Source organism: Capricornis sumatraensis, chromosome X (assembly GCF_032405125.1).
Source record: "Capricornis sumatraensis isolate serow.1 chromosome X, serow.2, whole genome shotgun sequence".
NCBI classification, from domain to species: Eukaryota; Metazoa; Chordata; class Mammalia; order Artiodactyla; family Bovidae; genus Capricornis; species Capricornis sumatraensis.
Window position 1 is genome coordinate 107,545,159 of NC_091092.1, and position 12,055 is coordinate 107,557,213.

The 12,055-nt window shown below is 36.9% G+C and overlaps 1 protein-coding gene across 1 annotated transcript in view; it reads right to left on the bottom strand.

The window, feature by feature from the left end:
* The window catches only part of CFAP47 (cilia and flagella associated protein 47), a 504,236-nt gene that overhangs the window by 294,242 nt on the left and 197,939 nt on the right, over positions 1-12,055 (bottom strand). Inside the window, exons 33-34 of the mRNA XM_068963234.1 lie at positions 11,008-11,136; positions 4,391-4,583 (exon numbers count right to left, since the gene is read on the bottom strand). Of these exons, the coding sequence (XP_068819335.1) occupies positions 4,391-4,583; positions 11,008-11,136 (322 nt within the window). The remainder of the gene's footprint in view (positions 1-4,390; positions 4,584-11,007; positions 11,137-12,055) is intronic.

Below are 12,055 nucleotides of genomic sequence, written 5' to 3' on the forward strand. Positions count from 1 at the left end.
AATAGGACTATCATACAGTCCAGCAAGTTCACTTCTGAGTATTTATCTAAAAAAATGAAAACACTACTTTGAAAAGATATATGCACTCCTCTGTTCATTGCAGCATTATTTATCATATCTAAAACATGGAAACAACCTAGATGTCCATTAATGGATAAATGAATAAAGAAATTGTGGCATACACACACACACACACACACACACACATACAATGGAATGTTATTCAGCCATTTAAAAAAAAAAGAAAGTTTTCCATTTGTCACAACACAGATGGGCTTTGAAGATATTATGATAAATAATGTAAGTCAGACAGAGTAAGACAAATACCATATGATCTCCCTTGTATATAGAATCTAAAACAACAAGAACAACAACAACAACAAAAACAAACTCATGGACACAGAAAACAGATGTGATTACAAGAGAGGGATAAAGAAGTAAAATAAATGGCTGGTTTTTGTTTTGTTTAAATAAACTGATTAAAAAAAAATACTAATGACAGAAATGTAGCAGACCTGTCCTGAGGTGAAGATACTGAAAGAAAAACCACAGCAGATATCTAATAAGCATACAACCTGTCATGTCAGTTCCAATGCTAAACTCTCAAGAGTTTCTGAGAAATCCATAATCAACTAAAATAGTCTTTATTTGTTGCCCCCTCAGGTTGATCAAGGACACACTGTCCTCAAGTTTGACTCTACAAGCTGCCAACTGATTAGTTTATCCAAAAAGTGTGTAAGCAAGGCCCACTATCTATTCTCTGCAAGGTTTCTCCTTTTCAGTTTAAATATTTCACTCCACATTCTTCCTGAATGCATGATTTCCGAGAAGCTGGATATAATTCTTATCTTTGTCTGTCTACAGGTTAGGTGTTTTTCCTTTGGCTTTTTTTCAAGATGTTTTCTTTAATTTTTCTGCAATTGCAATATAATATGCCTAGGTATAAAGGTTTTGGGACATTTACCCTGAGCTTCCCAGATCTGTGGTGTGATGTCTGACATTAATATGGGGAAGTTTTCAGTCATTATTTTGGGGCCTCCGTGGTGACTCAGAAAGTAAAGAATCTGCTTACAATGCAGGAGACCTGGATTTGTTCCCTGGGTTGGAAAGATTCCCTGGAGAAGGAAATGGCAACCCACTCCAGTATTCTTGCCTGGAAAATTCCATGGACAGAAGATCCTGGCAAGCTACAGGCCACAGGGTCACAAAGAGTCGGAGATGGACATGACTGAGAGACTTTCACTTTTTTTTCCTTTCAGTCATTATTTCAGTTCAGTTTAGTCTCTCAGTCATGCCCGACTCTGCGACCCCACAGACTGCAGCATGCCAGGCTTCCCTATCCATCACCAACGCCTGGAGCCTATTCAAACTCATGTCCAGTGCATCAGTGATGCCATCCAATCATCCCATCCTCTGTCGTCTCCTTCTCCTCCCGTCTTCAATCATTCCCAGCATCAGGGTCTTTTCCAGTGAGTCATTATTTACTTCAAAGGAATTGCTGTTTATAGAAGGGATTTCTTTTTCAAATATAATTGGTAAATAAAAACCGTTCTATGAACAATTTAAAAGCACCGATTGCTTTTTGTGTTACTATGGCCTAAATGCTTCATCCCTTAGAGTGCATCAGAATCACATGGCAGGTTTTTTAAAACACAGATTGCTAGGCCCCACCCTCATAGTTTCTTAATCATAAGGTGTGAGGTAGAGTCTATCCATCTACCCTCCACAATACCACTGCACCAAGTTGCAACCATGGTGAGAATTTATCAATGGAGTGGGGATGAGTGGAGCGTCAATGTTGAAAATTTAAAATCTGGGATACTGAGTATGACTTTTTCTCAGTCCAAGTTAACTTAAGTAGAGTCCTTCACAGAGCTCCTTCTCGTGGACCTCCACAGTTATTAACCAGGCCGAGCTGTACTTAGATGGCAACCCACTCCAGCCTTCTTGCCTCAAAAATCCTGCAGACGGAGGAGCCTAATAGTCTACAGTCCATGGGGTCGCAAAGAGTCGGACACGACTGAGCGACTTCACTTCTTCACTCACTGAACATGGAAAGTGTTCCCTTCTAACTCAACCATTCAATCTGATACTCGCATTGGTTCTAGAAGGTACACACTAGTAGCTTAATATACACTCAGTTGTCTGGAATAGGATAGAGAAATATATAAAACCTGAGTGTGTCCCTTCATGCTCTCATTCTTTCATTCATTTATTTAATTTCCCAAACAGTATTTGATATCTTTTGTTTTCCATGCAATTTTCAGAGAAAGCAGCAGTGAACAACAAAACAGAAGAGATTGTTTCTGTTAAGAAGGTCACATTCTCCAGGAGGAGGCAGGGTATAAATATTACTGGGGATCAACACCATTGAGAAGAATGAAGCAAGAAAGGGAAGGACTGAAGGAGGTGCTAATTTAGAGAGGGTACTGGGAAAGCTTCTCAGATAATATGATATTTGAGCAGGATCTTGAGTGAAGTGGGCTAAGGAATCTTGAAGATATCCAAGAAAATAAAGCTCCAAGCAGAGGGAACAGGAAGTGCAAGGGCTTTGCAAAGGCATGAGACTCAGTGTTTTAAAAAGCAGGAACTAGGCCAGTGCCCATAATGCATTATTCTAAAAAATGCAGCAAACTCCTTGAAAACAACTTGTGTATACCATTCTGTTGGTAAAAATAGAACCATAATAATTTTATGATAAAAGAACATATTAATTTCTAATGTATGTATATATTTTATAACACTAGGTTAAAGTGTTACTCCTTAGTATTCAAACTATTTATTTACACCTTGTTTTTTTTTTTTTTTACATTTTTGAACAGGTCAAATACATGTTTATAAGATGTGAATCTTATTAAACTGCAGTTTCAAGGGAAATTGCTTGATATTATCAGCATGTCAATTGGAAGGTAATAAAATATTAATGGTTACTGTTCTCCAATACTAATGTATCAATATATCTTTTTCTATCTTGATGTCATTATGTTTACAAAGTAATGCCTTTAAGTTCGGAGCAACTGTAATTCAAAGTCTCATTTTAAATCACACTTTTAATCTTTCCTAGCTAAAGTTTAGATTAAACTCTGAGGATTCTGTATAAAAAATAAAACAAAACCCATTCTGAATATGACAGGTTTGTATGTACTTGGAAGAGGGGAGCTGAATGGAAGTCAAAGAAACAACCAAAGTGCACATATCATTTTCTCAAGACAAGCAATGCTTATGATGAAGAAAAGAATGTACAGCTATACTAGCCAATTGGAAATTTTTCAAAGAATGTAAGGCTCTCGGGTTAGAAATGTATAAAGTCTTACTACTCAAGAGTAGAACCAGGGAGTGTCCACCTGAACACTGAAATAGGTCTATCTATGATCACCTACTTGCCTTGGTCTTGGTATATGGACCTAATATGACCTACCTCCCCAAAATTCACACTTAGTGATTTCCAACATGACCATCACAATGAGATAGATGTAAGACACTGTCTAGTCAGGTTTCACTTGATCTCAACTAATAACATACAAAGTTTCAGTAGTGCCAACTAAATTTAATACCTTATAGAGCTGAAAATACCATCAGCATTATTAAGACGATCTTTCATTTCTAGAGCATTTTTACATAATTTTTACCATTTATTCTTCTAAATAAATTAAAGATGCATCTTTTATTATTTCCATTTTAAATTTGTTGGGGCCCAGGGCAGGCTGTTCCAAAATGTGCCTCAATGCATACTGATTACTCTGAATTTAAATTACTTAAGAAACAGCCAATGAAAGAGGGACACTTTGATCCTCCCATCGCTTGTCTCCCTGAAAGCAGAAGGTAAATCTTTCATGTGTAAGATGCTCTCCCTGCCTCTGGAGGCAGAAGGACACCCTTACCACCAGAGACAGGGAATCTGGGTAGGGAAGCCTGTTTGGACAAACCTCGTTACTTTTTTTAACTGACTACCTCAAACCCACACTCTGTTCAGATTCCTCACTAATAAAGGACCCAAAGCCTAAGTTTCTTTGTCCTGTCAATTCCTCACAAATTTATTGCTTCTTTGTCTAAAAAGTATAAAAGGTTTGTGCTTCGACCACTTTTTAGGTCCCATTTCTATGAGACCTTCATGCACATGATTAAATTTTGTTATTCTCCTGTTAAATCTGTTTTGTGTTAATTTTATTATTAGTCCAGCCACCAGAATTCAAGACAAGTAGAGAAGAACTTTCCCCTCCCTGACACATGTAAGGAAACTGGTCTTGAAAATGTTATAGGACATCCTACTTGTAGAACAGAATACATGCTGCACTTGGGTCTAGAATCCATGGATTCTGCATTCAGTTCTATGGCTCCTTGCATATTCTCAGACTACAATCTGTGATAATTAAAGCAAAAAAATTCTCACCTTTTTGACAGTTTTTCCAAATAACATGTCGGGTGTTCTCATAATTTGTGTTCATCCAGCTAAGCAGAATCCTTTCAGGATCAGAATATATGTTGCTGGATGCAAAATAAGCATTGACTTTTGGTGAATTTTGCATATATACAGGGGGCAGATTACTGATGCTATATGGTACAATTCGGGATAGTACCAGAACCTGAAATTTGGGTAAAAGAGAGAGAGATAATTTTTACTACTGGAATGGCAAAGTAAAAATTAGTATTTAGAGAATAAATACTACCAAGCAGAGAGTAAACAGATACCACCAAGCAATTCTCTGGCATCAACTGGATGTCCTACAGTTCAACTCGAGTCTGACACCATGTATGCAAAGGGTGCATCAGAGCCCACAGGTTAACAGAGCTGTCTCATAAGACTGTCCTCCACTTCAGATGTCAATCACAAGCCCGGGTCACTACCTGTGCTTCTGACTAATGGGTTATCTGTTGGAGGTTCCAACAACCCCTTCTTTGGGTTCAATTAATTTGTGAGAGCAGCTCAAAGAACTCAGAACTGGTTTATTACAAAGGATATTAAGAGATAGGAATTAACAGTCAGATGAGGAGATACATAAATAAATCTTTGGAAACAAATTCTTAATGCCTAGTAATTTGTACCACATTAAAAACCATCTCAAATCCTATAGATATATGTACAGCATATCCAGGACATGGAATGCATAACTTGATGTGTCATTTGAGCCAGTCATTTAAAATGGAAATGGATATACAGAAAAACATCAGTGCTATATTATTTTTCATGTCACTCTTATTGGAATAATGCATGAGAGTGACCCTCCCTGCAAAACTAGTACATCTCAACATTGGAAAGAAGGCTGTTAAATTCACAGAGGTCACGATAAAAATATTTAACTCAGTAGTGCTATTTTGACAGTGTTCATAACTTTTTTTCTATTTCCTTTTACACTGTATTCATGACAGAGGCATATTTTTAATCCCACATTTCCCTATGAATAAGAGTTCATTTGCAACACCTTTTCTTCTTGTGACCAATGACTCATTCTCTATTAATATTCACCACTGATGGATTTTCTCTAGGAATCTTACAAATTAATCTTTAAATAACAAAGGATCACTCTACATAAAGCATGGACTTTCTCTGATAAAGAGAAGAAAATGTCATCATATACTTCTTGCACATACAGTCGACCCTTCATATCCACTGGTTCCCCATTGTGGGTTCCACATCCTTAAATTCAACCAACCACAGATAGAAAATATTCAAAATTATTAATACAAAAAGCAAAAAATTCAATTTGTCCCATGCTGACAACTATTTATATAACATTTAAACTGTATTCACAACAATTTACAGAGCATTTATATTGCATTAGGTATGATAAGTAATCTAGAGATAATTTTAAGTATATGGGAGATTTAAAGTATATAGGAGAACGTGCCTGGGTTTTATGCAAATATCATACCATTGTATATAAAAGACTTGAGCATGCTCACATTTTGGTTTCTGTGGGGGATCCTAAAATCAATCACCCTTCAATATCCAGGGGTGACTATATACTTATTCCAGATGTGGAGAGTTATTCATATATTCCCTATACATTGCTATATCCAAATAAACTGCAATATCTGTTACTGCATGTGAGAATAATTGTGTTTCCACATTGCATTCCAGTGACATTATGGACCATCCTGCAAATTTATTTAATAAAAGAATTTCACCAATTTTGCTTTCATGCCAATCATATTTTATTGAAGCTCATTTAAAATATTCTTCAGCAATATGATCCCTTGTACCATTTTTGTTTGTTTTCTACAGAGGTATATAATTCTGAATAATGTTTCGGTATAATTGGTATCTTGCCTCCTTTACTAACAAGTATTCCTATTTTATTATAGGGAGATTTTAAATTGGTTTGGGGAAAATGTGTTTAATTAACCGGAAAGATCATTGCTCTTAGTTTAAAAATATCAATATATTTGACAGAACTGTGTACTATTTAAAAAAAAAAAAACTTTCTGACAGATAATACACTGGGAACAAATGAATAAACAGTATAATTAAACTTATTATTCAGTTATACATCTGATCACCTTTTTATTTTCCAGGTTCTTTTGTAGAAATATGACATTCAATTCTTATAGCACATACAGATTCATCCTTTATATTACATGAAAGCCCTCTCTATGTAATAGAGTTTATATTTAGAAGATCATTCTGAGTTTAAGTGTTTCTCTTATTGTTTTCACTTCTCTTATGCTTCAGTGACCCATTTTTAAGTTATCAACACATTTTTGTGAATTGGGAATATAATGCAAGGAAATGGCAACAACTAAACATGCAAATTTAACAAGCAAAAATAACCAAATGACGTAAAATCAAATTGGTTAAGACAAGCTATATCCTCTTATCTAAACTATTAGCAAAGAAGAAATGACAAAGGCATTCTTAAGGTGCATGTATGACCTATAGGAAACAGACAATTAAAAACTAAAGGGATTTGTGTGAAAACCACAGTCTTCTATTTCTAACTTGTGAAACATCTCAACAATGCTGCTTGCTTTTTTAAAGTGAAACTGTCAATCCACTACTGATTTAATAGAGTGCTGAGAGCTACATGCTTCAGATACAATCTGTGGAGAAACACTGCTCTACAGATGGTCTATAGGGCAACCATCCATGCCTATGAGTCTATCACTGAATCAGTGAAGAATCTCAACTACATGCTGCCAATTCAGATCAGTTTCCAGACAAAAGGATCAACCCATCTGGTAATTACACATAGCACCATGATACAGCAGGACGAAAATTAATTTATCATGCTCTCTGGCTATGTCCCTCTGTCTGCCCTGAACAAAATCCTATTAACATCCCTTGTCTTGTCTTTCAGTGACTGGGAACAAATTCCACTCAGTCACCCAAGCCAAAAGCTCACTGTGGTCTTTGACTCCTCTGTCTCCTTCACTTCCATAAGTTATTGTCATTCACCAATTCCTCATTTCTATGCCTATTATTTATGAAAGCTGCTCTTTTCTCATCTTTCCTACTACCACAAGTATTCTCAGTATCAGCACAAGTCACAATAGTCAAAACATGGAAACATATATGTCCATCAACAGATGAATAGATAAAGAAGACATGGAATATTATATGGAATATAATGGAATATTATTCAGCAACGAAAAAGAACAAAATAATGCTATTTGCAGCAACATGGATGGACCTAGAGAGTATAATGCTAAATGAAGTTAGGCAGAGAAAGATTAATATTAGATCATATTATTTATATGTGAAATCTAAGAAACAAATAATATAAATGAACTTATATTCAGAACAGAAATAGAGCCACAGACATAGAAAACAAGCTTATGGTTACCAAGGGGGAAAGGGCGGGGGGAAGGATAAATTAGGATAGGATTAACATATACACACAACTATACATCAGGTAGATAACCAACAAGGACCTACCGTATAGCACAGGAAACTATACCCAATAGTTTATACTAACCTATAAGGGGAAAGAATCTGAAAAAGAAATTATGTGTGTGTGCGTGTGTATGTATGCATGTATGTGTGTGTGTATGTATGTATGTATGTCTGTGTGTATATATATGTGTGTGTATATATATATATAGAGAGAGAGATCTCACTTTGCTGTACACCTGCAACTAACATAACATTGTTAATCAACTGTACTTCAGTAATTTTAAAAAAATCCCAGTTTCCATACTGTACCAGAGTGATTTCTATAGAATGCAAAACTGCTTATGTCAATCTTGTGTTTAAAATCCTTCAGGATTTCTGTACTGACCTTGTGCTAAAATCCATGAAGTTCAGATGCCTTAGTTTGACTTATGAAGTCAACCACGATCTATTTTCTGACTGTGCTCATAGTCTACTCCTCTTAGTCCCAGCCATACTGTGTTTATTCCTCAGAATATACAATTCTCTATCAAACCCCAGGCATTTCCACTTTGAATTTCCGTTATCTTGAAAAATGTTATTGCCTCATTCTCCAATAAAACTCATCTATTACCTCTGTCACACAAATTGTATTATCTTTCTCTCTAAAGTATGTCTCACCTTGCCTGCCAAATCCTCCTCATTGTTCAGGGCTCAGTTTAAATTCATCTTTTTCCTAGAAACCTTCTCCAAGGCACAGGCAAGTTAGGTTCCTCTCTATGTGTACTCATCCTTAGTTCTTTGGGTTTACATTGTCATAACATTTGTCATAGTTTCTTGTAATTTTATTTATTTAATTGCTTACACACTCCAAGACACAAAATCCTTGAAAAGACAGGCTATATCAAGTTTACTTTTATACCCCCAGGGTCTAGTATAGTACCTGGATCATAATAGCTGTTGAATAAATTCATTCAACAAATATTTGTTGAGCATCTACTATGTAGCAGGCACACTACTAAGTTTTGAGTTCACAAGTGATACATGGTATCTAAATTGATAGACTTTTACTTGGGGAAGATGGGTTAAATCAACTAGACATATACATGAATGCATGCGGGAGTGAATAAATGAATGGGTGGTGAACGAAGCCTACAACCAAGAGTAGGACTAGTTTGTCCATAAACTATATGGAGCTCTTCTGTTTTGGAGTTGCTCCTTTTTATCAGTAGACAAAATTATATATGATGCAGGCTGGAGTTAAGAAAGTAAAGAAGATAGCTTCCCCCCCACCCTTCCAAATCTATCTTTGGGTGAGAGTCACTAATACCCCCATCATTCTTGTGGGAATTACTAAAAAAAAATACAGGATTTCTCCTCTTGACATCCAGCAAGATAGACGGGGCAGGTTGCCGGGGGAAGAAAAGGTAGAGATGGGGGAATAACTGGGAATCAAAGAGCACAGCAAACTCTGTAGAGGGTAGGCCTAGGGGGCTAGCTGCAGTGGAGGGATTCAGAGTGCCAGAGGGCAACAAGAGGGGCCCTGGGCTATTGCTCCCCAGTAGAGAACAATAAGGAAGAAAGCAGAAACCTACATCAGATAATCTTGGAAGAAAGTATATATGCATGCTAACCTTTCCTTATTTCTAAACTGGGGATTACTGGTTATAAAGAGTAAACAAGATCATAACATTTAAAAAGCATTTGTGACAAGAGTCTTACATATACTACTCATTATTGGGATCTTAATTGCATCTTTTCCTTTGAGTGACTGACTGCTGCTTCTATTTGATTTCTTCCTCATTTTAACTTCCTACCCTACAGTACACCCTATCTGTGGTTGCAATCTATGAGGACAGAGCAAAAGCCGTCATTGTTTTTAGTGGGCAAGATTCACAGAACCATATCTGAAAACCTAGGAAATCATTCCAGAAGACTGAAAACAGTACTTGTTGAAGTAATAAAGACATAGGGTGTGAAGGTGCGATATTTATGCTATGTTTTTATGAAGGTGCAATATTTATGCTATGCTATGTTAATCTACCCACTTGAACTGTAGTGATGAAGAAAACTCTTGAAAGTTCCTTGGACTGCAAGGAAATCCAACCTGTCCATCATAGAGGAAATCAATCCTGAATATTCACTGGGAGGACTGATGCTGAAGCTGAAATTGCAATACTTTGGCCACCTGATGCAAAGAACTGACTCATTTGATGATGCTGGGAAAGACTGAAGGCAGGAGGAGAAGGAAACAGCAGAGGATGAGACGGTTGGATGGCATCATCGACTCAATGGACATGAGTTTGAGTAAACTCCAGGACTTGGTGATGGACAGGGAAGCCTGGTGTGCTATAGTCCATGGGGTTGCAGAGTAGGACACGACTGAGAGACTGAAGTGAACTGAACTGAACTAAGCATTAGAGGCAGATACCATAATTTTCATCAACATCTATTCTTTAATCTTTCCTTTTTTAGGTACTAGAAAATGCCTGTACTTATCAAATTTAGGGGGTTTCCCTGATAGCTCAGTTGGTAAAGAATCCACCCGCAATGCAAGAGACCCTGGTTCGATTCCTGGGTCAGGAATCCACTGAGGAGGGATAGGCTACCCACTCCAGTATTCCTGGGCCTCCCTTGTGGCTCAGCTGGTAAAGAGTCCACTTGCAATGCAGGAGACCTGGGTTCGATCCCTGGGCTCGGAAGATCCCCTGGAGAAGGGAAAGACTACCCACTCCAGTGTTCAGTCCCAGAGAATTCCATGGACTGTATAGTCCATGGGGTCAAAAAGAGTCAGATATGACTGAGCAACTTTCACTTCACTTCACATCAAATTTGAGACTATGTTTTTCAACTTCCCTTGAAGTTAGGTGCAGCCATATGACCAAATTTTGCCCAGTGGAACATGAAATGGAAATGATGCCCTTTTCAGATGATATCCTTAAAAGGTATTTACTTGTTTTCTACTCTTTTATCTGCACTTCCCTGTTCTGAGAAATGGGTCCAGAAATGAAAGTCCAGTACTGAGGATGGAAGAGTCATCTACTGTTTCTAAACCACTTCTCCACAATTTCATGAGAAAGAAAAATAATTATTCGATCTTATTTGGGCCACTGTGTTTTTTTACAGCAGCATTACCTGACCCTTAACTAATACACTATTCATATAAATCAACAACAACAAAAAAACCCCAAAACAGTTACCTTGTATATCTGAAGGAATACATCAGTCCATGATCGTTTACTCCAGGCTTCAAAGTCTGTCATATCTATAACAACAGAAGGCTTTCCCTTAGGTATATGGGAAAACTTGGCTGAGATACTAGTGGAAGACTACAAAAAATAATATATTAAAATATTAATTACAATGCAAGAGAAATGTAAATCCAAAGTTTTAATTACTTAGCATATATATATATACATTTTCTTTACATGTCCTTTATACTCATTCATCCAGATTTCCAACTCTCCATGTACCAGTAACAGAAACTATCAACATAGATAGCTTTCTAGAACTCACAGCCTCTATTTGAGGTCATAGAGTTATTTATTGTACCTGATAGGTCACTCTGTGGCAAAAGTGGCAGTTCAGTCAGTTCAGTTGCTCAGTATTTGTCTGATTCTTTGCAATCCCATGGACTGCAGCATGCCAGGCTTCCCTGTCCATCACCAGCTCCCAAAGCTTGCTCAAACTCATGTCCATCAAGTCGGTGATGTCAAATGAGATGCAAAATTATTCTGAATTCTGAACCTCCCCCAAAGAGCCATACCCTTTGGAGGAAGCCACTGGAACTCAGCAGAGTGCTGAAGAACAGGCCTCTGGATCTTGTGCTAACATCATGTGGTGACTATAGTAACATTGTTACAACTAACAGAGAGTTTCCTCAAAGCCTACAGACTTCTCAAGACAATTCCTCTTCTCAACAGGTCTCCATAAAATGAATTGCATAATTCGAAAAAAATGAGTATCTTGCTAAATTTCTCCCTATTCTCCACTAAAACTGAAGAAGGGAAGTGGCAATTGTCAGGGAAAATAAACCAATATTTTCTTTGAAAGATATATATTCTAAACAACCATTTAAAAAAAATTTACATAAGTACAGACCATTCTTCATTTCTAAGTCCCTTAAAAGAAGCAATCACCTGTATATTTAAGAAAGCCATGTAATCTATTTTGCATGGGAACTCCACAGAAATTTTTAGACAAATAAAAAATGGCTGTCTGGGGAGGCCTTACAAATAGCTGTGAAAA